The 26,279-nt window shown below is 44.5% G+C and overlaps 1 protein-coding gene across 1 annotated transcript in view; it reads left to right on the top strand.

Annotated features, from left to right (window-relative positions):
• The window catches only part of LOC309387696 (uncharacterized protein), a 65,493-nt gene extending 56,539 nt beyond the window's left edge, over window positions 1-8,954 (top strand). Inside the window, exons 13-14 of the mRNA XM_081944419.1 lie at window positions 6,376-6,469; window positions 8,646-8,954. Coding sequence (XP_081800545.1) covers window positions 6,376-6,469; window positions 8,646-8,717 — 166 coding nt within the window. The 3' untranslated portion in view covers window positions 8,718-8,954. The remainder of the gene's footprint in view (window positions 1-6,375; window positions 6,470-8,645) is intronic.
• The last annotated feature ends 17,325 nt before the right edge of the window (window positions 8,955-26,279 follow it).

Genomic DNA, 26,279 nt, shown 5'->3' with positions numbered 1-26,279 from the left:
TGATTGGTTAAGACGCGGCTTGGCTAAACGCGGGCAATCCCTGCTTCCTGATTGGCCTCCCTGCTTGACAGCTCCATATAAATAGCTGTCAAGCAGGGACAGTTCCCGCTTCTCTCCTGTATGCTGTACATAGCAAGTTATTCAATAAATTCTTTAGAATTCGCCTCACGGCATCCGTCTGATCTTTCTGCCTATTCAACACTGGCGACGAGGATGGGATCAGCCCTGGAAAGGGCAGCCACTTCACTCGAGGAGAGTGGAAGGGCTAGATCAGCCATCTATGAGGCGCTGGAATGGCATCCATGCCACCGTTCACACCGTTCGGGACTGCCGGGGAGACTTGGGAAGCATTCCTAGAAAGATTTGAATGTTTCCTCATTGCGAACGGCAACAGGAACATTCCGGCCGATGAGAAGTGCAGCTTCTTCCTCAGCTGCTGCGGCCCTTCAATGTTCGGTGCTGCCCGAGCTCTGGCAGCTCCCCAGCTGGTCCATTCGCTTGACTGGGAGACGCTCACCAGAAAGCTCCAACACCATTACGCCTCGACACCTTCCTGGATTGCCAGGCGCTACGCCTTCAGGCGCTGTGTCCAGAAGCCGGAGGAGACGGTCAGCCAGTTCCTCCAGTCACTCCGCACCTCTGCCATGCAAAGCGAGTTTTCCAACATTGACTCGGCATTGGTAGAGCAGTTAGTGTGCGGAGTGAAGGACCTTCGCCTCAGGCGACGCTTGCTGGCCCGCGCCGATGTCACCTTCCAGGAAGCAATCGCGGAAGCCAGGGCAGCCGAACTCTCGGACGAATCCATGGCTGAGATGTTCTAGCTACCTCCGCCTCCTGGCCGCACCTGCCTGGTGGACGAGCTGGTGCCCTTGCCGGATGACTTAGAAGAGGGGAGCATGGTAGCCCACCTCGCCCAGGCTGCAAGACGGCGAACGCCTCAACGACCCCGTCAGGGCTCTGCCGTTTGTTTGGGCTGCGGTGGCAACCACGACCGCACCGCTTGCCCTTTCAAAGCCGCCATCTGCCGCCGCTGCCTCAAAAAGGGGCACCTTGCGCAAGTCTGCCGGGCAACCCTGCCGCAACCCCAGCGTGCTGACGACTGCCCTCAGCCACCATGCCTCACCCACCATGTGGGTGGGACCAGCAGCCCAGCAGAATCGACGGCAGCAGAGATCACGCGATGGCTGTTTCTCCATGGAATCCGACCGACTGTCCACCCCTGCAGAGTTGGCCTTCCATGCGTCCGCCGGTGCGGGCCGCATCAAAGCTTCCCTGCTGATTGAGGGCTCCCCCTGCACTATGGAGGTCGACTCGGGCTCATCCCGATCCCTCCTCTCCTGGGCAGAGTTCTCTTGCCTCTGCCCAGGCATCTCAAAGGCACAGCTTTCCACCCCGGACGCTTCACTAAGAGACTACCAGGGGACTCTAATTCCCACCCTGGGCTGTTACTCTGTAAGGGTGGAATATGTGGAATTCGCTGGTTGCCTGCCCCTGCTGGTGGTGGAGAAACCATTGCCGGCTCTCCTTGGCCTTGATTGGTTCCCCGCTCTCGGCCTTTCTGTGCACGGGGTGCGACAGGTAGTGGCCACGCCTCCTGACATGGCGGACGTCTTAGCACAGTACGCTGACGTCTTTGATGGACAGCTAGGGACCTACAAGGGAACCCCCATCTCCCTCAACCTAGACCCCCAGGTTGCCCCGATTAGGCTGAAGGCCCGTAGGGTGCCTTTCGCCTTGAGGGCCAAGGTGGATGCCGAACTTGATAAACTCATTGCGCAAGGGGTGTTGGAGCCGGTCGACTATTCCAGATGGGAGACCCCAATTGTGGTCCCTGTCAAGGCGGACGGCTCCATACGCCTCTGCGCGGATTTTAAGTCGACCATCAACCTTGCCCTCCAGGCGAACCCCTATCCAGTTCATGTAGTGCAGCACCTGCTCCATTCCTTGGGGCAGGGCTGCATTTTTGCAAAACTGGATATGGTGCAGGCCTACCAGCAGCCCCACGGTGGATGACGATGCGGCGGCTGCGCAAACCATCGTCACCCACCGTGGGGCTTTCCGCTGCCATCGCCTCCAATTTGGCGTTTCCGTTGCCCCGGGGATCTTCCAGAGCCTAATGGAGCGTTTGCTCCACGGGCTCCCCGGCGTGGTTCCGTATTTCGATGATGTCCTGATCGCTGCTAGCAGCCGGTCGGGACTCATCGAAATACTACAGAAGGTCCTCGATCGTTTCAGGGGTGCGGGTTTAAAACTCAAGCGCAGCAAATGCTTGTTTGCTGTGCCTAGAGTGGATTTCCTGGGGTTCACTATTGACGCCCAGGGCATCCACCCTACCCCATCGAAAGTAGCAGCCATTCGGAACGCCCCCACGCCTGCCTCCAAAGTGGAGCTGCAGGCGTTCCTAGGCTTGCTTAACTTTTACGTGCCTTTTCTCCCGCATAAGGCATCACTAGCCGAGCCGCTGCATCGGTTGCTCGACCGATCTATGGCCTGGCGCTGGGGCAGCCGCGAAGCACATGCGTTCGCGGCTGTCAAAGACATGCTGACGTCAGAGGCAGTCCTAGTCCAATATAGTGACAGGCTGCCTCTGACTCTAGCTTGTGACGCCTCCCCTGTGGGTTTGGGGACGGTCCTGAGCCATGTCCTGCCCAATGGCTCGGAGGCCCCCATCGCTTTTTACTCCCGGACACTTTCTCCGGCCGAGAGGAATTACAGCCACATCGACAAGGAGGCTCTGGCTGCAGTGTCTGGAATTTAAAAATTCCACGACTACCTCTATGGGCGGCACTTTACACTGTTTACCGACCACAAGCCACTCCTTGGGCTTCTGGCCGGTGACAGGCCGACCCCTCCCATCCTCTCTCCCCGGATGACCCGGTGGACGGAGTTCTTAGCTGCCTACAGCTACTCTCTCCAGTACCGCCCAGGGAAGCATATTGGGCACGCTGATGCCCTCAGCCGTTGTCCTCTCCCTGTCACTGACCCTCAGACAGTGCCTTGCCTGTCCGTTCTGGCCATCACTGATCTAGCCCTTCCACTCTCCTCGAGTGAAGTGGCTGCCCTTTCCAGGGCTGACCCCATCCTTTCCCAGGTGATGACGTGGGTCCTACGGGGTTGGCCAGATGGGCCGGTGTCCGAAGACCTCCGCCCCTTCAAGGCCCGGCAGTTGGAGCTGTCTCTCCACAGTGGGTGCCTCCTGTGGGGTGACAGGGTGGTCATTCCACCCAGCCTGCGCCATCAGGTGCTACCTCGCCTCCACAAGGACCACCCAGGCATAGCGCGAATGAAAGCACTGGCTCGCAGCTATGTCTGGTGGCCTCATGTGGACGATGAAATTGCATCCTGGGTGGCCAGGTGCTCCCCCTGCCAACTTTCCCGGCCGGCGCCACCGGCAGCTGCGCCCAGGGAATGGGAACTTCCCCGGGGACCGTGGTCACGCCTGCACCTGGATTTTGCGGGCCCCTTCCGAGGCCAGGTGTTCCTGGTCGTGGTGGACGCATACTCACGCTGGGTGGAGCTCATTCTCATGACTTCCACCACAGCTGAGTCTACTGTCAGAGCGTTGACACGGCTGTTTGCCACCCATGGCTTGCCTGATGTCATCGTGTCTGACAATGGCCCGTAGTTTGCGTCCACCGCGTTCCAGGGGTTCCTGGCCTCCCAGGGCATCCGCCATGCCCCCGTCGCCCCCTACCACCCTGCCAGCAATGGTCGGGCGGAACGGGCTGTCCGCTCGGCCAAGGAGGCCCTCGGCAGGATGGAGGGTGGCGACTGGCCCACAAGGGTGGCTGCTTACCTGTTGGTACAGCACTCCACACCTTGCCCCCTGTCCGGAAAGTCTCCAGCCGAGCTGCTGATGGGCCGGCGCCTGCGGACCACCTTGGATAGGCTGCACCCACTCTATTCCAAGGAACAGCCTGGCAACCTGGGGCCCCCTCCCCGTAGCTTCTCGGTGGGGGATACGGTTTGGGCAAGGGCATTTTCGGGGGATGCAAGGTGGGTGCCTGCCACCGTCACCTCCGTAACCGGTCCCTGTTCCTACAGGGTCCACCTTCCAGACGGGTCTGAATGGCGGCGCCATGTGGACCAACTGAGGTGCCGCATGTTGTCGGAGGTCCACGACAACCCCGCGAGGTCGACCACCAGCGTCTCGCAACCGGCCTCCAACTCATCACCACATGGTGCCCTGCCACCGTGGCTGTTCGGCTACCCCCAGTTGCCCAGGGAGCTCGTTGTTCCGGACGCCGCCTGCCGGCCGTCCCCATTTGGGGAGCCCTGCCCTTTTGGGCGGGTTCCTCCTGGGTTACATCTGCCTTTGGCCTTCCCAAATTCAGGCCAATCCTACCCGGAAACCTTGTCCCAGTTACCGCACTCAAGCCCGCCTTCGGCCGCGCCCCCTCGGCCCTGCTTACCAATTACGCAGGATTCTTCGCTGGAAGTAGGCCCCAAAGATGGCGCCTGGAGCTCCACTCCCTTGCGGGAGGAGTTATCTCGGGCACCTCCTCCGACGACGACGACTGACTCTATTCTGCGGCATTCTGGGCGGGTCCGGCATCGCCCAGCGTATCTTCGCGATTACGCATGTGCCACATCCACGCATGCGCCCTCGCTGGGGGGGAAGAGGTGTAGAATCCTGGCAGTGACGTCAGGAGTTTCCCCTGTGTCTGCCGGCAACAGCCAAGCCACGTCTGATTGGTTAAGGCGCGGCTTGGCTAAACACGGGCAATCCCTGCTTCCTGATTGGCCTCCCTGCTTGACAGCTCCATATAAATAGCTGTCAAGCAGGGACAGCTCCCGCTTCTCTCCTGTATGCTGTACATAGCAAGTTATTCAATAAAGTCTTTAGAATTCGCCTCCCGGCGTCCGTCTGATCTTTCTGCCTATTCAACAATTAACTTTAGCTTTTTGAATGTATAAGCAAGTCAGAGGTAGTCTTCGACATGACCATTTATTAGGCAACTGTTTGAAGTTACAGGTGATCAAAATTTAGGTACTTGGCAGTCCACCTTCACCTATGACTGTAGGAGTGCTACAATTTCCCCTACCTGCCTATTTTCCTCCTGTCTATGCCATTTTGGTCCCCTACACTCCATTACTACTGTTGCCCACCTGACCTTTCCCTTCTTCTTGCTCCTGATGCTGATCAAACAAGTCTGCTGTGGCCCTTCATGAAGCAACTGCTGGTCAGACAAGGCTTTCTTCCCTAGGCCATCCATGACAGCTTCCTCATAAGACCTGGGAAAGATGGCCTCACGTGATCAATAGCTTTCTTGCAAAGAGCAGGGGGAGGTACACCTCATCAGGAGTGGGAGCAAGAAGATGGTGAAAGTCAGCTGGGGCTGTAGAGCAGAAGTGGTATTCAGTAGGTTCTGACCAGTTCTGGAGAACCGGTAGCAGAAATTTTGAGTAGTTCGGAGAACCGGTAAATACCACCTCTGACTGGCCCCGCCCCCATCTATTCTCTGCCTCCCAAGTCCCCAACTGATTGGGAGAAAATAGGGATTTTCAGTAACCTTCTCCTGGAGTTGGGAGGGAACGAAGATTTTACAGTATCCTTCCCCTGGAGTGGGGAGGTAATGGAGATTTTACAGTATTCTTCTCCTGCCAGGCCCACCAAGCCAAGCCACGCCCACAGAACTGGTAGTAAATATTTTGAATCTTACCACTACTGTAGAGTGCAGAACATAAAGGGCCTCAATGTCCAGGATGGCAAAGGTGACTCTGGGTTAGGATAGCTGAGGTTTCTCAGGATGCTACAGCTCTGCAGTGCTCTGCAGGGGCTTCCTGGGGCCCTATGGCTTTTTGTCATGTTGTTAAGGTGGCTGAGGCTTCCAGGATTGGCTGTGGCTTTGTACTGGGGCTTGGGATTCAGAACTGTGGCACGCCAACATGCCCCTCTGAGTCCACAACATGGCAAGCGGCGCTAAGTTTGTGTGGTTCAGAGACTGCTCACCATCCTGCAGGGAAAGCTGCAGAATGGCCCAAAGGGCAGAGGTAGGAAGGAGATAGGTTATTGCGGGGAGTTGGAGAAGGAACCAAGCCGAGAATGGCTTCAGTTGGGGTGGGTCCTCCTCAGCAAACGACTGGTGGAATTTTTTAAACCATGACAGCAGGGTGTGCCAAGATTGCCATTGCTAAGTGATGCAGTCATGTGACATCACACTGTATGACCATAAGACATAGTGATAGAAATTCTGGTCTTAGTTGTGTTCATGAATTGAGGGCCGCCTATTATGTAAAAACAGGATGCCTAGAACACAAAGTCTCCGTGCTTCTATCAACTACTTTATACCATGACGCCATGATAAATGGATGATAACCGAAGATATAATTGCTAATACAGCTATTGGTTTCCAGTTTTATTTTGCCCAACAGGATTGAAGATGAGAAATCATCTGCTGTTGGTGAGAAGGGCACTATTGCTGTGCCTTTATTTCTGGAAGATGTAGCCCTTTACCATCCTGTAATAGTAGGTTTTCTTTTCTTTTTAAATTTATTTTTCTGTTTTTCATTATTTAATAATAATTCACAGGCTTACCAACGGTACCTAAGTGCTCCCAGTGAGACATCTTTTCTAGACTGGTGGCCACATGGATATTTTGAAAGCATATACAAGTAGTCCTCGAGTTACAGCAGTTCATTTAGTGACCGTTCAAAGTTACAGCGGCACTGAAAAAAGCGAACATGACGACTCTTCACACTTACAATCCTTGTAGCATCTCCATGATCATGTGATCAAAATTCAGGTGCTTGGCAACTGGCTCATACTTATCACTGTTGCTGTTTCCCAAGGTCATGTGATCCCTTTTGCAACCTTCTTGCAAACAAAATCAATGGGGAAGCCAGATTCATTTTACAACCATGTTGCAAACTTATCAACTGCAGTGATTCACTTTACAGTCCTGGCAAGAAAGGTCATAAAATGGGGCAAAATTCACTTAACAAATGTCTCACTTAGCAACAGAAAATTTGGTTCAATTCTGGTTGTAAGTCGAGGAGTATCTGAACTGGATCTTCTCATAAATACCCTGCTTCCCTGAAAATAAGACCTCCCCGGATAATAAACCCAATTGGGCTTTTGAGTGCATGCGCTAAAATAAGCCATCCCCCAAAATATTGCAACACAGCCGCAGCCATGAGGTGACCACGCTCGCTGCCTCCTGTACCTCAAAAATAATAAGACCTCCCCAAAAATAAGGCCAAGTGCTTATTTTGGGGGTCAAAAGAAAATAAGACCCTGTCTTATTTTCAGAGAAACACGGTAGTTACTCCAGGACTTGGCAAGTTAATCAAATAATACCCATTTAGATGGTAGGAAACAGGAAAGTGGCTTCCTGCTTTAGTATTATTCTTAAATGCTTCCTATCACCGCATCTTAGGGGGGGGGGGTTGTTCCTGACAAGTAGATACATTTTCAAACTGATAGTCGGTGATAGCCAGCCATCTTCCTTAAAATATTTTTTTAAATAATGCCCAAAGGCAATATTTTAAATTTGATTCCATTTTAAAATTATTTTACTAAGAATAATAGGAGCAATGGGATTGATAGATATCAAAGAAAATATCTTCAGGTGTACCTGCTGTCTACAGGCATTTGAGTAGGGGACATAATACTTGATGGTAAATAAATAAACATCATCCACTGGCAGCTGAGCTAACATCTGTGTTAGAGCTCAGAGTTGTATAATGGTTAAGAGGTTGGACTGCAAATGGAGAAATCCACTTACAACTTCCGCTTCATTCCTAGAAACCCGGTGACTTACTCTCTCTCAGCTCAAGCTCAGCCCCAACCAATTACTGTTGGGGGAAAAAATTAGAGGAGGAAATGCTATTTTGCCCTTGGGGTAAAGGCAAGAGATAAATGTAGCAATAATGAATAAGTAAATATTCGCTGTCTGCTCTCTGCCCATAGCTAGCTAGATAAGGAGCCAAGATGCTGGGAAAATCCCTCTGCTTCTACATTAACCCAATCAGCATTCTTCTCCATTCAGTCAATAGAGGAGGTATGAAAGAGAAATAATAATATTACAAAAGAATAAAACATTATAGAAAGGCAGATAATGAGTTCAAGAACGGTGGTGAATTAAGAGAGGGATTGGAAATAAAAAAGGTAAAGATTACTACTCTAGAGCACAAAGGAATAAACAAAGCAGCCATAATGGATGTCTCTTAAACAATTAAATAAAACTATAAAACCCAATCAGTCTGATATTGATATCTGGAAAGATTTTAAATCCTTCACAAAAGGATTGATCGGCAAGCACCTTGAAAACAAGGCAGCATACATAGGCTCAGAAAGTTTGGAAATAGAATGTATATAATTTATTGAATATTTATTCTAGTTTTATGGATAATGTCACAGATCCGTTAATCATGTGATAGAGACATGTATGGGGGAAAAAGTGCAATAAAAACATTTATATGTTTTAAAAAAAGAAAACAAGGCAGCAATCACCAGAGGTCTGCATGGATATATCAAGAATAGGGGTTCATTATATTAATCTTGATTTATTTATTTTATTGGATAACTGCCTTATTAAATTGCTGGCAATACTATTTATGTATATTCTGATGTATTTGCTGTTAAGTTGTTTAAATAGAGGAAATATCTGTTGATGTACTAAAATCTTTTTAATATTTTTTAGGAACCCAAGCAAATAAGCAAATATTGGACAAACTACACTGGCAAAAATTCCTTCAACCATGAAAAATGCTAACTATTTGGTCCTGTGAAAACATGCTATGAATACTTTGATCAACGTTATTTATGACTGCATATGTACTGTGTCCTTCTCATGCCACTCTTTCATTGTAATTCTCTAAATATGACATTTTGATACACATTCGTTCTTACTAATTGTGAACACTTTCATATGTTTAATTGTTCTGTTGTTCTGATGGTATTGCTCAAGTCTCCCAGAGCACCTTTGTATTTTCCAGTAAACATATTTCAAATAAATTCCATTTTGTACAAGCTGATACTCTAATTCACATTTTCATGAATGAAAAGGACTGAATGTGCTTCATTGACTCTCTGCTCTTAAACATGCCAGCATATCCATATGTTAAAGATTCTCTCTCTGATATTCTTTTAGCTCAGATGTTATTGCCTTCTCCACATCTTTGCGAGAGGTGATGAAAAACTTACCAGGTTGGCTTGAATTCATGTCTCATAAGTACCATGTGGTCTTTTTCACAGATATTGATAGTTTTTGGACAGAGTTGTTAGTACTCAGTAAACTGGTCAAAAGTACCATCCAGATTATCTGCTCTTGTTCTCAAGTCTGCTGGGTAGCTGTAGCATGTAGGAGGTTGGACTGGGGCCAGCTCTTTGTTCCTATCCTTATTCTTGGATTTTTAAAAGCTGATTTGAGCTGAAAAGGACTTTACAGTTTACAAACTCTCCACTTTTCCTTTCTATGATTGATAAACACAGGAGGAGGGGTTTGGATCAGAGGTGGTATTCTGCCAGTTCACCCCGGTTCGGGCAAACCGATAGCAACAGCGGCAGGAGGCTCCGCCCACACACCCAGACGTCATCACGGACGCTCTGTGAATGCACAGAAGCAGCGTGTGCAAGCGAAGCAAGCGCACACACACGCTCTCCCGGTTCCAAACCGGTAGTGAAGGTAAGAGAAAACCATTACTGGTTTGGATCATGGGTTAAACTTCTTCGGCACATATCCTTCTGCAATTTATTGCCTCTCCCTGCCTGGCTACTGTTTCAAGATTCTAAATTAACTTTAGTCCAACTTCCCAGCAAACTACAAAATTCTGATGCTGGCATATTCCAGTCTTCTTCAGTAATAATCCCCATCACATACAAATCTAACCAGGGCAATATTGGAGTTTGTATTGCAATGTATTGGAACTTGTATTAATACGTATGTTCCATGTCATTATCTAAATTCCTCTTGCCACCACAATTTGTTTGTCTGTCAACTTTATAGATAAATAGATCAACTCCCAGCTACAAAGGAACCAGCTAAGCTTTCTTGATTAGTTGATGGGAATGAAGTCTGATGACTCGGGTGGAAGAAATATCTACTCTCTGGGAATTATTTTCCCCTTTACATTCTTACATTCTGTTGTTTTTACATTATAAAGAACACAATAAAGAAATTATGTTTCTTTTTTAACAAAATAAATCAATTTAAAATTATGTAATGAACAATTATTCATTTGGCTAAGAGGCCTCATTCCCAATGCCTGCAATTCAGCCTAGAAAAGTATTACATGTTTGTTAAATTCTATGTTTAAAAAAATGGAAAGTATTAGAGATTACATATTTTAACTTAAAAATCTTAACTGCTGTTACTGGGACTGTGTTCCATTATTTATTACTTATAATCTACTCCAGTATTGTCCACCTACTATCATCCCTTTGTTGCTAATGTTCAGCTGAGTATTCTATTTAAATGCTTTTTTCCCTTTCGGGCCACTTAATACTACTACCCCAATTTTCCAATAAAGGAAAAATGTCATTTTATGTAGTTAAATGGCTATATTTGAGTATAATTGTCTGTATCATTCCTTACACTTCTTAGCCAAATTAAAATCCATCTAAAATTTGTAGACAGCAAGCTGCTGTTTTGGTTCAACTGAATTATTGCCTTTCCATCTATAATTAATTGCTGCTGTTGGAGGGCAGTATCATGGAGTTGCTTTTGTTTTTATTTTTGTTGTTGGATTATGTAACAACTTCATCTTTATACTGAATCTTGGATATCTTACCCAAGATGGACAGATTTATTGCAGAATATTAATTCAAACTGTATAATCAAAATTTGTATGCAAATCTCCCAGGATGATGTGCCAATGATTAAAATAATCAGAAGTTTTGACTCAATGGTTCTCTCAGTGAAAACCTTGAATAATAAACTTTTTGCACAACTCTTCCATTTTTTGACTCCCATCAAATGGTATTTACTAGATAAGAGTACCAATAAAACAATATACAATATAACATAGCAAATTTGTTAAATATTAAAACTTGTGAAAGAAAAGTTTCTGCCAGAAAGCTATTTCAGACCTTTGAATTTTCTCCTGCCCCAGCTTTTTTCTCCAATCTATCTTTCCAGCAGATAAGCTTTTTAACTATTATGTTTGTGAGTTTATTTTTTCCAAAACAACAGCAACACTGGTGCCATCTGTTTGCACTATGCAACTGATAAATGCAGGAAAAGAACCCTACTTTTCTTAAACTGTCTTTTATGAATATTTCTTAAGTCTTAAGTAGCCCTTGAAAAAGAAATCCTTCCCGAAAATACATCTGAAACCATCCCTAGATCCTAGAGATGTGTGAAGGTTTGGCAGTATATTGCCCTCCGGGTATGTTAAGTACTTTAAAACTTCCTGGCTGTTTCCTGTAATTAAAGCCTCACTTTCCCTGTTTTGCTCCCTGACTTTCCTGTTTCCACATCTTCTCATTTGGTAGGTTGCCACTGTTCCAAGACTACCAAACTTCGCTCACCCCTCCCTCTCTACCACCCAGTAATCAGAAGCCAAGTTCATTTTGGCTTCATTTGGAGCAGGACAATGGAAATATATCGGTAGACAAAGATACTAAAGTATAACCCATGGGTGTAAAATCATGTGTGATTTTCATAGACAGTAACAAAAGGCAATTTTTTCAAACCTTCTACTTTACATTGGTAGAAGGAGCAGTGAATGTGATTTAACTAAGAATCTAATGCAAACATCCGTGGTAGAACAATACACCAAACAAAAATTTAGCAAAGAGCACATGTAGATAAATTGCACTAACATAATCAGCGGCGGCAGCAGCAGCATTCAGTACTTTGAAAGCTGTGAATTATTTTCCAGCTCTGGAATGCTTATTGCTAATTTTAAAATTGGCAAAGATAAAATGTGATTATTTCTAGAAGCAGCCTATATTCTTTTCCTCTTTTATCACACCAAGGTTGCATTCTACTACAGTAAGCTGTTAAACATTGGGGTGGGGGTGGGGAGAATGGACTTCTGGGGTTCTCACACTTTGAAAAAGTTCTTAGAAGTGAAATCTTTCAACTACCCACTATGATAATGAATTATTTATGTGAGAGATTTAGAGTATTATAAGAGAATTTAATTGACAACTTCCTCCTGGGTGCTATTCAAGTTCTTAACATTAATGAGGCACCCTTTGGAAAGCAAGTGAGAAGTCATTTTTGGAATGCTGATTAAAAATGATTCCTAGAACCCTAATGCATTTATCAAAACTAACAAAGGTAGTTCAAAAGAATATATGCACAATTGGGTCACGATGTCTGGAAGAATAAAGACGATATTAAAGTTGTTAGAAATGTTTTGGAGTACAGGATTAAATGCTTGCAACAACATTCATAAAGATTAAGCTCAGATTGTTAAAAGGCAGAGAAGGGTGTCAATGGCTGGAGTTCAGATACGAAGGAAGTGAGAAATGTTGTGTGACATAGATCAGAGTTAGACTTAAGCTTCTTCACACCATGCAGAAGGAATATGCAACTTGCATATTCACAAATCATCTGTAACTGGGAGAACTTAGAACCAAGAGCAACCAAGTTGTTCTCTTGATTCTAAGTTCTTGGGCTTTTCCATGACCTGCTTGCAAATAAAAATGCTTAAACCTGTGGTACAGGAGTAGTACAGTCCCATTGTCAATGTCATTGAAATCACTGAGAACAGCACACTTAATAAAGTCCAAAGTATTTAAAGCAACAGCTCCTTAGAGCCAACTGTCTGCATCATTAAATATAGGATGATACTTTATTAGAAAGAAGAGGGGAGGATAACTGGACTTGCCTTCCCCACAGCAAAAAGATTCTATTCTTTGCATTTGTAGGCATTTCCTTTGAAAATACTATCTTCATAAAGTAATGAAATGTACAAGACAGATGTGTGGGTGTATGTGTGTCACAATATTCAGTCGTCTTCAGCTCAGGAATGACTTAAAGTATTTTATGCAATACTTTCTATTAATCAATAGAACTTGAATCAGTAGACTTTTAAGACAAGCATGGACGTGTAATCTTTGAAATTTTACAAGGCTATTTGAAAGTATACCTAGGATTCCCTGGGAACAATGGCTTTCTCCTTGGGTGTGTGCTGTGCACTGCAAAATAGGGAAATAACTGGGAAATAGATAGAGGAACTCCCGCTAGGATGAAATGTGGATATTTGAGTGTTTTGGAAGTTCTTGTCCTACAAGCCTGTATAAATTTAGCAAGGTGTAAATCAATCCCTTTTTTTCTGCATTGCAGAAGAGAGAGAGACCTGATTTACTCCCACTTTCCTGTGCTTCAGATCTAGCTACTTAATATCCAAGTTGAAGTTATAGTTCAGCATTAAAAATTGCTAGAAATACTGCTCCGTCAACTTTAATGTAACTGGTATACCTGAGAGACTTCATTTGATAGGGTGCATGCTGTAGCTTTCAGTGCAAATCCAGACACTTAATCCTGCTGCCAAATCTATTTATTTAATTCAATTTGAACACTGCTGCACTGACTCTGGGTAACTGGCTATCTAATGAACCTTAAAGACACAATAGAAAATGAAACACATTAGGATCTGACTGCTTTATACAAAATCACAGAGAAAACATATCCAACAAGGTGCCCCATACTTCTCAATCCAAAGGCTGGAAGAATAACCAGATCTTCAAAACCGTACAAAGAAACATCATGATGGCAGCCATGTGGATTTTAGGGAGAATCTTATGCCAAAAGGCGGGTGCTACCTGACTTTTGATGCATGCTCCTACTTGATAAAGGAACCCTGAACATATCAGCTCTGCCAGCACTCATACCAGCAGGGCATGAGAGATAGGTGGTCCCTCAAATACTTGGCCTAATGCCATGTAGCTTTGTGTGAGATGATCCGCACCTTCAGTTGCACCCAGAAACATAGTGGTAATCAGTACAGCTCATGAAGCAAGGATGTCATTTTGACACAGAGAGGCATGGCCATCACTGCCAACACTGCTCCATTCTAATTAATTGAAGTTTGTGAGCCGTATTTCAAGGACAGCCTTGCCCTAATAGAACCTTGTGGTGACTAGGATGAGACATGGCTATCTGAAGCTACCATATTTTTCGGAGTACAAGACACATGTTTTTCCTTCCTAAAAAGGCATGGAAATGTTGGTGGTCTTATACACTGAATACAGACATTTTTGGCCTCTCAAAGCCCTGGCCCCGCATCTCATTTTCTGCAGGCTTCAGCAAGGCTGGGGGAAGGAAAAAATGCCTCCGTTTTGGTGTAAAGGTGTTTTTGCCTTCTCCCAGCCCTGCTGAAGCCTGCAGAGTGCTCTTGGGGGCCAGGAAAGACAAAAACTTTTTTCTTACTTACCTCTTCGAAATCCTGGTGCGTCTTATACACCAGGGTGTCTTATAGGCCGAAAAATACGGTATGTGATATCTCTATAGTGGGTAAGATGGCAATGCTTTGGGGAAGCAAAGTGATAAAGTACTAAAGAATTTGTATTGTTTCGTTCATTGCACATGGGAAAACCATGTGCCTTGCATTATCCAGAGGTGTTTTTCCAAAAGACAATTGGACTTTCTTGGATCCCCCTCAAAAATGTTTTGCTTCTCATTCAAGAAGCTTCTTCAGAACCATGACCTGGTTGACTGAGAATCTCCATAGACACTTGGATTATCCAAGCCAGGCACGGATAGCAAACAACATAGATGTATAAAACAAGCAAAATATATTAGAATTCTTAGTGTACTTTATTTTTTTATATTTTATAGTAGGCTCGTTGCATTTTTATTTTGGTATGCTGTACCAGTGAGGTGCACCGAAAGAGTCAGTTTGGCGTAGCCGTAGTGGTTAGGGTAGCAGGCTACAAACCTGGAGAATGTGAATTCTAATCTCACTTTAGGTACAAAGCCAGTTGGATGGCCTGGGCCAGTCACTCTCAGCTCTGAGAGAAAGGCAAGAGCAAACCATTTTTAAAATCTTGCCCCCCAAAAAAATCCCTGAAAGGAGCTAATCCAGGCAGTTGCCAGGAATCAATACCAATTTGAAGGAACACCCCCCTCAGAAAAACCAGGCATGTTTAAACAATAAATAGTAATCACTGTGCTATAATTCCCCCTTCTCCCCTGGAACCTTAGGCTATACAGTGCTCATGGAAGAAAGAAATTTTTAAGCATCTCAAAATGTATTCAACAGCAGTGATGGAGCTAAAATTGCAAGGACCTGGGACTTAAATGTCATTTTAACCAAGTTTTTTTTCCACAGCTTGCTAAATGGTGATAGTCAAGATTCATGCATAATGCTCTTCCGGTTCCGGCGGCTACGGCAACAGGCAAGTCTTTGCCCGCTCCCGCTCTCCCGGTGGGCTTCCCCCGCTTCTGGGGGGGCACAGGACGCTCCGAAGAGGCGTCCTGCCGAGGGAGCGGCTCGCGGAGGGCCCTGGCATCGGCGGCGGCTGGTGGGGGCTTCTCCGCTTTGCTCTAGGCACCGGGGAGCAGTTTCGGAGGGCGCGCCTGCGTCTCGCCCCATGCCGATCGGGCAGCGTAAAATTGAAGGAAGCAGCGGCGGTATGGTGAGATGCTTCCTTTCTCCATTCCTTTTTTGTTGAATTGATGGACTTTTCAGCAAGATTATAAGTTAAACTCTCGGAGCTTCGCTGGAGGTGCGGTTAGAGGAGGGGATTTTACCCCCCCTTGGACTAGCGGCTTGAAAAAATTCTGCTTTTGCCCCTAGGAGGATGGAGGAGGGGGGAGAGCCAACTACTGATGCCTCACCCCTGTAAAAGTGATTTTCACTGGACTTAGTTTTATAACTTGTTGATGACCTGAGAACTTTGTGAACTTTTGAAATTTTACTATGCCTCTGAGCCCAAAGCTGACAGGGCAAGATGGCACACTTCCGTTGTCTTCATGAACTGTGAAACCTGACTCCACCTTTAAAACTCAGGCTTCCGGTCTTTGTCTCCGTACTACCCAGAGGAATCTCTTGTGGATTGCTATTTCCTGAACCTTCTGGAGAGGAAACCTTTTCTTAACGCTAGATTGACTAAAGAAACTCTCACTTGTTTGGATTTTCTGCCTCCTGGACTCATCTGCCTGCTCTACTTCTCCAGCTGTCCAGTCTCTACACTGACCGACTTCTCTGTTTTATAAACTATGTCTCCAAAAAGACCACCACCTGGAAAACCTGGCTTTGCTACTTCTGCACCGACATCTGCAACATCCAGCCCTGCCACACAGTCAAAGATTACAGAAATGATGCAACCTAAGAGCACAGAGGTGGATTTGCTGCAAATGCTTCAACAACTCATACAGGGCCAAGAAGAAATTAAGAAACAACTAAAGGAAATGAAGGAAAAAATTAAAGAGAATCAAGTCCAAATTTATAAGAACTCGCAGAGACTGGACCTTGTGGAGGGTGGGGTGGCGGAGGCGAGGGTGGTGGTGGAAGTTTTACAGAAGAGTAACAAAGAACTTGATATTCAACAAATGAAAACAGAATTTGAGAGAATGTCCTTTTATCTTAGATTTCAAAATGTTATAGAAACAGATGGGGAAAATATAAGGGACATTATGACCAACATCTTAGCTGAATACATACACAAAGACAAACAACAGATGGAGTGGGAGATAGACTTGGCCTATAGAGTGAATTCAGCATATGCTAGGACACACAATGTACCCAGGGAGGTTCATATTAAATTCCTTAGGAAAAGCACAAGAGACGCAATTCTGGGTGTACAAAGGGGACAAACATTGACATACCACGATAGGGAGATAACCATCTTGAAGCAGATCCCAAAAAAAATTAGGGAGAAAAGGAAAAGTTATTCGCAATTGGCGAATAAATTATACCAGAAAGGGGTGTGGTTTAGATGGTTGATGCCTGAAGGGATGTTGATATTCTGGGAGGAGACAAGAATTAGAATTAATTCACCCATAGAGGCTCAGGCCTTTATGGAAAAAAATAAAGCAAACCTAGAAAAAGCAGAAGATTCTACAACGGTTATACAGGACACGGGAGGGGCCGGAGCTCTGCCAGCGGGGGGGGGGAGGGGCAATACCAAGAAAGCTCAGATCACAAAAATGAATAAGAAAACCACATTGCTATAAACATACCGAAAGTAATAGTGAAATTATATTTAGAAAATATGTTATAATATATAAGTTGATTGAAAACTTTTATTCCTATATGCTGATTTTACATGATTATGTATTAATGTTTTATATCTAGATGTATACTATGAGTTTGGAGGGAGGCCATACTTGCAACTGCCAAAATTTGTATATTATTCCACATACCCTTTTCCTAGTAAATGTTTTAAAAAAACCAATAAATTTTTTTGAAAAAATAAAAAAGATTCATGCATAATGCTAAGCTGTCAATTGTAGTTAATAAAACAACTCACACAATGGGCTGGACTCACACAATGGGCTATGCTACAAATAAATCATGCTCTGGCTTAATACAGCGTATAAATCTTAGCCCTGAGAATGGCAAGTCAATGTACTTCTTTGTGCCACTTATGCTTATCTTTATGTGCTATTTAGCTATTGATTCTCTTACCTATTATGATTATTATTATATACACAACAACCTGAAATCACAGCTGCCAGTTCTTTAGCTGATGTTGGCCTTCACACTTCAAGTTCACTTCAACCCAAGAAGCTAGAATTTCATAATATATTGGCCTTGGATATGTGCAGATCTAAACAATATGGCCTTTTGTAATTTGCAGATGGAAATTTTGTCCATATGCATGTTTTCTAAGCACCATCCAATATTTTTTTAACATGACATCCACTGCATCAATAACCGCTGGGACCACCACAATCAATTTATCTCATAAACTTTTTAACTTCAGTTTTCAGTTCTTGATACCTTGTGATCTCCAGTTCTTTATCTTCTATTCTACTATTAGATCTGGTGTAACAGTTATTGGTATGTTATCCAAACTTTATCAGTTTGCCTAAGGAAACCCTTCAACATGTTGCTCATTTCAATTACTTTTTCAACTGTATATATCACCAATTTTTCATTACTGGCAATTTCTTACAGAAATTCTACTGAATCATTTTGGCGACTGTGTTCTGTTGTTGTTTACAATTAATTTATGTGATCTTCATGCGTTAATGAGTATATATGATCTATTGTTTCTTCTGCTTCTTTGCATAAACTTTCCTCTGAATCATTTGATTTTTCAATTCTGGCCTTGATTGTAATAATTCAAATAGTTTTTGAGCAGCCAAAATCAAACCTTCAGTTTCTGTTTGTAGTATTCAGTTGTTAAGCCATTGCCAAGTTTTATTGTTATTCACTTTTCCTTCAATCGTTTTATATAATTATTTTAGTGAACCACTATGGCTTCATTTGTTTGGTTTATTTAAAAAATATTTTAGTATGTAGTATTAGTATTTAGAGAGGGAGAAGTATTCTAACATCTTGATATGTCTGAAAACATTCTGATGCCATAGAACGAATAGTTTATATTGGTCTAATCTGTTACAAAATATATAGTATGATCTAAAAATAATATTCATTCTGCACATATTATAAATATATGGCTTCTAAAAGAATAGAAACAAAAAAAGTGTGACATAAAAGTATCTGTAGTTTCTTTTCAGGTTACAGTGTGCATTTTAGCTAAACAAATAAGATAGCAAAATATATTTAATGTTATTGGAGGTTGATAAAAAGTAATAAATACTTCAGAATACTTACATATTCCTATATATTATTGTTTCTATTCCAGCAGTAGCAATAATTGCAACTATTAACAAAAAATAACACCATCATTAGCTTCTCTAAATTTTGACAGATGTTTGGCCATTTCTGCTACTTGTGAACATTTGTAGACATTTGCAATGGAGGCGAACAATTTTTCAGATAATTTCATGTGTATTTTGCTGTTCTACTTCCTTTAATTTTTTCATCTTCCATAAACACAGTTCCTTAAAGAAATGTGCCATTCTACCAGCACATTTGTCGTGAGACGAGGCAGGAAGGGTAAAGGATGGTTTTTAATTAATTGCATTGTATTAAGCTTTAAGGCAGACAAGTACTTGAGACAGCCAAAAGGTGAAGATTCAGAGATTCTCCTTAATCACCTCCCCCACCCTCTTATTCTCTCCTTCCTCTTTGAAATGTTTTGCAAAGCACTGGTGATCCAAAGCCTTAGGAGAAAGTATCAAAAATAGAAAGCCCAGGAGTTTTAAAATTCTCTTTCAGAAACTCAATAAATTTTGCAAAAAAAAAAAAAAAAAAAGCTATGTCCCAGCTGATTTGATAAAAAGGGGTGGGAATAAGGAAAATCACCAAGAGCCATCAGAGAACTAAACAGAAGGAGCTGGATTTTGAACCAAGACCATTCAACCAGCTTCAGTAAGATTTAATGTTACTGTTTTAAGTACTTGAAGAAGCCTGCTATTTTGCCAAGTACACTTGCACAAAATACAGTAACCTGCTGTGTATGTATTTATCAACACATCCACGTGTTCAGTTTAGATTAGCCTTTCTCAACCTTTTTAATAGGAGGAAATAAAATTCAGGCCCAAGGTAATTGTCACCCACAGCTATTTTCTGTGAGATGGGCAGCTATGCAAATTCGATGAATAAATAAACACTTATAAAATAAACAATGATTATATCTACAGCTCACAAGCACTATCATTGCATAGTGTGCAAAGTTCAAGAAGAGAGTGGAGTGCAGTTTTTCAGAATGGTGAGCCTATGGCACACGTGCCCAAAGTGACACACAAAGCCAGGTTGCCCAGCACGTGCAGCCTTGCCTGTTTGTCTTCCAGATTTCTGGCACACATGTGCACATGATGATCAACTGTCCTTCACACGCGCAGCAATGCCGGAAACCGGTGTGTGCATGCGTGCCGGCCAACTGATTGTCAGGAGCGCATGCATGCCAGAACCCGGAAGTTCTGCTTTTCCAGAGCTTTTCTGGAGCATGGTCCCGTCATACGTGCAGCAGCGCCAAAAACCAGCCTGAGCATGTGCACTGACCAGCTGATTGTTGGGTGCGCTTGCACGCTAGAACCTGGAAGTTCAGCTTTTCCGGAGAACAGCCCTGATGAGCGCGTGCATGTGCGTTTCCACCTGACCTTTTCAGCACCTGGTGCCAAAAAAGGTCCGCCATCACTTGTGTAAGGTCTCCTGCTTGGGTAAGGGGTTGGACTAGAAGACCTACAACAGTGATGGCGAACCTATGGAAAGCGTGCCACAGGTGGCACGTGGAGCCATTTGTCAGGGCACGCGAGGTGCTGCCCTGTCAGCTGGCCAGCGCACATGCGCGCGCTGGCCAGCTGAGTTCACCCTTTTTAAAAGTCATTTTTCGCCCTCCCCAGGCTCCAGAGGCTTTATAGGAGCCTGGGGAGGGCAAAAAGAGCCCCCCCGCCCCCCCGGAGGCTTCATGAAGAGTTCCCTGAAGGCCCTGGAGCGCAAAAAACCAGCCTTACGGGCAAACTGGAAGTTCGGGAACGAACTTCCTGTTTGTTCATAGGGTCGTTTTGACTGCTCCGGGGCTTCAGGGAACCCTCTTAAAGGTCCATGAAGCCTTTGGAGTGCTTAAAACGACCCTCCGAGCAAACCGGAAGTGACTTCTGGTTTGCTCGGAGGGTCGTTTTGAGTGCTCTGAAGGCTTCAGGGAAGCCTCCTGAAGGTCCCTGAAGCCTCTGGAGGGCTTTGTGGGGGGCAGGGGAGGTTGTTTTTGCCCTCCCCAGGCTCCTATAAAGCCTCTGGAGCCTGGGGAGGGCAAAAAAAGCATGCAAAAATGGAGGGGTCGCGCCTGGAGTGCGTGCATGCACTCTGGGGGGGTCACGCATTGCATTATGGGTGCAGCACACCTGCACACGACCCCCCTGCGCTCCCCCCACTTATGGCACGCGAGCCAAAAATAGTTCGCCATCGCTGACCTACAAGATCCCTTCCAACTCTGTTTATCTGTCAGAATAATTTCTTTTCTCAATAATGTTCTTTTGTGGAACCCCTTGTGACCTCCCATAGATCCCTAGAGTTGCCTGGAACCCCAATAAAAAAAGATTTATCTAGGTTGTACATAGAGTTAATTCAGCTGCCAAGATACAGTAGACTGAAGTTATATTGCTTTAAAAGTGAAAATCACAACATTCCACAGAACTTAAAAACAATATGTGCAAGCTGCAAAGTTCCATAGAATGGAAACAAACCAACACAAGATTTTCCATTTTGAAATGTCCTCTTAAAACCCAACAATTTTCAGTCACATATCTTTTATGCTTGAAAATGTCTTTGTTTTTTTAAGCCTGATTTTAAGCATCTAGAAAATTCAATAAGCTAGGTATCTTAATGCATCAGCACCATTCAAAATAGGTTTTGAGAAAGATAAAATGCAATAAATAAATCTCATTTCATGAAAAACATTCCTATCATTTTGGATTATTTATTTGACAAAGCAACCCTATTGGAGCATAGGTACTTCAGGATCCTTTCTGCATCAAATTTCACTTCTGGGGGCTTGTATTGGTGTTCAATTTGTAACTTAATTCTGCAGAAAGCACTGCACCAACACAATGGAATAATACTTAGGAAGAATGACATAGTATTTTTAATGCAGCCCCTTGAAAAGAGACAATGATGATAAATGATTGATTGATTGATTGATAATAGATATCTATCCAGAATTGTTGAGTATTGGGTATCATACAGTCATACAGGTCAATAAATAAATGTAATTATATCTAGTGGCAAATTAATCTGCATGGATCATGGTTGAGGTTTCCATCATTAACTGTTACAGGGCAGTAGTTTTTAAATTCCTGTCCAAGATACCTCCAAGTTTTAACATACAACATGCATTTTTACATAATAGCATGCAAGATAGTTTCCCCTTCCTATATCATCTTGACAACTATTTTAAGAGTCTGAGCAATGATGCTTTTCCCAATTATTTCCCAACTTCTTTTCATCCCCAATACATACTGCAATTATTTTTTTGACATTATTGTCATTACATCAACCCCCAATAAGCTGTGCCTATTGACCTACACACATAACCCTTACATATTTATGGATTGTCCTTTAGTATGTACTGTATTTTATCCATGGGGAGATTAGTAATGTCAAACAAGTCCTTGGAGGTCTTCTAGTCCAACAACCTGCTCAAGCAGGAGGCCCTACTTGTAGCATTCCAGTCTGGCTGGCCAGTCTCTTCTTAAAAGATATCTTTCTAAAAAGTATCCTGTAAAAGAAACACCTGACCCATCTTTGTCCATCCTTGTCTGCATTGTTTGCGGTTGAGAAATCCTAGGGAATCCTCCTATTATCTTGAAGATCAAAGAAGCTTAGTGGATGCTTGGTGGATGCAGTCCCTCTTGGGATGCAGAGATTCTTTGCAAAAAGTTTCCCTAAATATCAGGACAGAAAACATAACATCAATTCACAATTGCGGGACTCCTATGTAGATACAACCACCCACCAAGAGAAGCTAGAATCTGCTTGGTGAATAAAGTCGACTAGAGCGAGGACATAATCAAACAATTCACATGAGGGTTTAACACCTTGGGTAAACCCTCACTTGGAAGGTGGGGAAAAAAACCGGATCCCCGGTCCCTCAAAGGAGCTTTGCTCTAAGTCAGAAACTTTTATAGTTTTAGCTTGAAGTAACGTTTTGGCTAAAAACCGCCATGCACAATAGCTCCCGCTAAAAGATGGAGAAAAGTGCGGGGGCTTTGCTTGTCTTTTCCTGACAATCGAAGTACATTTAAGATCTCCGGAAAAGTGCAGGGAATCTCCTAAAACCTGATGCGCGGGCGCGCGCGTGTGTGTACGCACAGTGGTGTATTAACCACTAAGCAGACTAAGCACGTGCTTAGGGCACCAGGCTCAAGAGGGCACCACAAAGTTGAGAAAGAAAGAAAAAAGATTTGTACAGTATGTACAAAGGAGGGGGGCACCAAGATTTGTCAGTGCTTCGGGCATCAGTGAGCCTTAATCCGCCATTGTGTGTGAGTGTGTGTGAAGAAAAGGTGGGTTTTTTTCACTTCCCACGTAGCTTCTGCAATTCTCGACCCCTTTAATCAGCCTGAATCCAAATGCGCAGGCGCAGACTCCGATGCGCTGAGGCTATGGAGGGAACCTCTTGGCGGTGCCATTTAACAAAGCGACCGCTGTATTCTACGACGAGGGGCAAAGGAAGGAAAGTTTGGGTCTCTGGTCTGCCGTTGAATATTAATCGCCATAAGGCTGGGAGTGGGCGGGGCGGGGGAGGAGAGTCAAATATTGGAAAGCCAAAGCCGTGCTGGATCGAATTTTTTTTTTTTTTTTTTGCCAACGCTATGGGAACCTTCAATATTCATTCCAGGCCAGTTTTGGCAACTTTAAGAGTGTGAACTTCAACTCCTACAATTCCCCAGCCAGCCTTGCTGGGTAATTACATATCCGGATAGTACGATAGTATGGATTGCATATCTTGGTAGTGTGCTGGAAAAGTATAATAATCATGAGATCTCATCTGTCATATATAATATCATGAAATATGCCCGGTTGGTAACCATTGGCAACATTTCTATGAAGTTTGCCCTGAAAACATTTTCATGAAGTTTATCCTGGCGTTTAGTCGTTTCCTTGCTCTCAAACCCGAGAACAATAATTTAATAAATTTGGCAGCTGGAGAAAACCCCGAGTCAAAAGATGGCAATTTAATTGCAAAGGGGCGGGGGCGGGGGGGTTGACGGTAATCTACCGCCGTTTCCCCCCGTTTATTTATTTTATTTTTGCATAGAGCCAGGCGCTCAGAGTCACTTCTGGTGAGATGGGAAGCTCTGTAAATTCGATAAATAAATCAAAAGGGTTAATAAATAATGCTGTTAAGACCCGCCAATTACACCTTCCAGATTGATGGGACTGTTTACGGCCCGGCGAATGACTCCTGCGGGAAGCTGCATTTCTATGCAAACCAGGAAGACGATTCAATTGCAATAAACAGAAACGTTTATCTGACTTGACTGTTGGGGCGAGATGGATCCGGTTTTGTAGGCGCAAACTTCCTTGTTGTGGTGGTTATTGCAGCATCTCCGCGAAGTTGTTTGCGTATTGTCTCCAATCCACGAGTGAGACAGATCAATTTCTGCAGGGCTCTTTTTAAATCGTCTTGTTCCCCCCTCTCTTATTCAGAACCATCCAAGGAGACCCTCAAGGTGTCTCACACCTGTTCGGCTTTTTCTCCATTGTTGATGGAAGAGAAACGTAAGAGACGGACACCGTCTGCCAAGAAAGGCAATAGAGACAATGGGGTTGTCAGAGATGATGCTGGTATAATTTTCTGTCCGTTCTAGGATGAGTGAGGATTATATGTACCCAATAGAGAAGGAGAGAAACAACCTAGAACTAAGGAGAAATTTCCTGACAGGTAGAACAATTAATCAGTGGAACAACTTGCCTCTAGAAGTTGTGAATACTCCAACACTGGAAGTTTTTAAGATGATGTTGGATAAACATTTATCTGAAATGGTGTAGGGTCCCCTGCCTAAGAAGGGGATTGGACTAGAAGGCCTCTAACGTCCCTTCCAATTCTGTTATTCCATTCAATGGCGCATTTCCCCCTATTTGATTTACATTTCCAGCTGTGTTTGTTCGGTATTATTTGTTTATTGGACTGTGGAGCAGGGCCAGTAAGAGATGGCATTTGCCGGTTCTCTGAACTACTCAAAATTTCCACTACCGGTTCTCCAGAACCTGTCAGGACCTGCTGAATTTCACCCCTGATCTGGAGACCCGCCACGCTAATCTCCTGGAAATTTAAATTAAAGGCAATGGAGGCTTGTTCCAGGCTCGTTCCTGCTTTCTTAGAGCAGTTAAGACTGCGGTAGCAAAGATGGATGTCATAGGCGACGGCGGGAAGAATCTGCGCGCCCGGCAGGGATTTTACTGCCGGATCTTCTTTATTCAGAAGAAATGCGCTCAACTTTCAAGCGTCAGTGTAGGCAGAATCGGAGTCCTTTAGAGGTGCAGGTTCCTATGGTTAGCAGTGATAAGTATTGCTCTTCTGAGAAATTGACCTTCTACAGTACTTACATATAAATAAATACATTTATCCCCCCCCCCCCCCCCCTGGACACACTCCGAACTTTAAACTCGGTGTATATGATCCTAGTGAGAAGACCTTGAGGAAGGACCCACTCACAGTGAGTGCTGACTTGGGTGTCCAATTTACACCCAAATATATTTTGGGAGTAAGAAGCTGGATTTCTGCCCTAAGATTTCCTCGAGTCCCTCTCGAGGCCTGACCCGCATCCTGGCCTCTTGGACAAGCCCAACCTACCAAAAACATACAGACTAGAAATAAAAGTTAAAGTGAGCAAAAAATAAATGGTTAAGAGAATACCTGTCTGATCTTGATGAATATAAATCACCGGGTCCTGAGGGATTATACCCCAGAGTTCTAAAGGAGATGACAGATCTCATCTCAGAACCACTGTACCGTATCTTTTAAAAATACTGGAGCACTGGGGAACTACCAGAGGACTGGAAAAGAGCTGTTATGGTTTCTATCTCCCCCCCCCCCCCAAAAAAAAGGGGGGAGAGAAATTGCGGGTAGAGAAGGACGAAGAGACGACAGGCGCGTTTTACTCTTGTCGAAGCCTCTTTCCACCAAATAGTCTCTGCATGAAAGACTTCATTCGGAAGGAATGAGGCTTCGACCAGGGTAAAATAGTACGGAGGCATTTGTTGATGTTTGCATTTTAGTTCAGAAGAGCAAGGCGGCTTCAGGCATAGGATCTCTCAGTCGGCTGAGAATCGATAAGGGACCCAGGAGAAGAAAAAGCTGACAGCGCCGACCTTCACCCATCGCAGCGGTTTCCGGGCTTTAAGGCCAAGCTGGGTGCAAGTGGGGACAAACCTTTAGTTCGGCAACCTGGCGCCCTCCAAATTAGCACGTGCTCCCTGAAGCTTTGGAAAGATGGGACAGGAACCGGCAAATGGGGACCTTTACCCCAGTTAGGGTCCCTCCTTTCTCAAAACCGTCGCCTTTTGGACGAAAAACTTTTGGATGAAAAAAAAAACCCAGTGATTCTAGAAAGCAGCTTTCTCAACCTGGCTGCTTTAGAAGCTTTGGATCCTCATTCCCAGTCCGCTAGAGATCCGCAGCACTGGTGGATTGGGGAAGTTGTGTTTGAACGCTGATGGGAACCTCAGTGACAAGCAAATTACTTTCTTCCGAGGAGCTGCCTTGTCCCCAGGACGCGTGGGCGACCTCTGCCACCCCACCCAGGTTGGACTGGCAGTGTACCCATTTACTGTGGTAAAGGCATGACTAAAAACCGGATTTC

The sequence above is a fragment of the Natrix helvetica genome, assembly GCF_964273705.1.
Source record: "Natrix helvetica genome assembly, chromosome: 2".
In the NCBI taxonomy this organism is placed as follows: domain Eukaryota; kingdom Metazoa; phylum Chordata; class Lepidosauria; order Squamata; family Natricidae; genus Natrix; species Natrix helvetica.
This window is presented reverse-complemented; position numbering and strand designations above follow the sequence as displayed.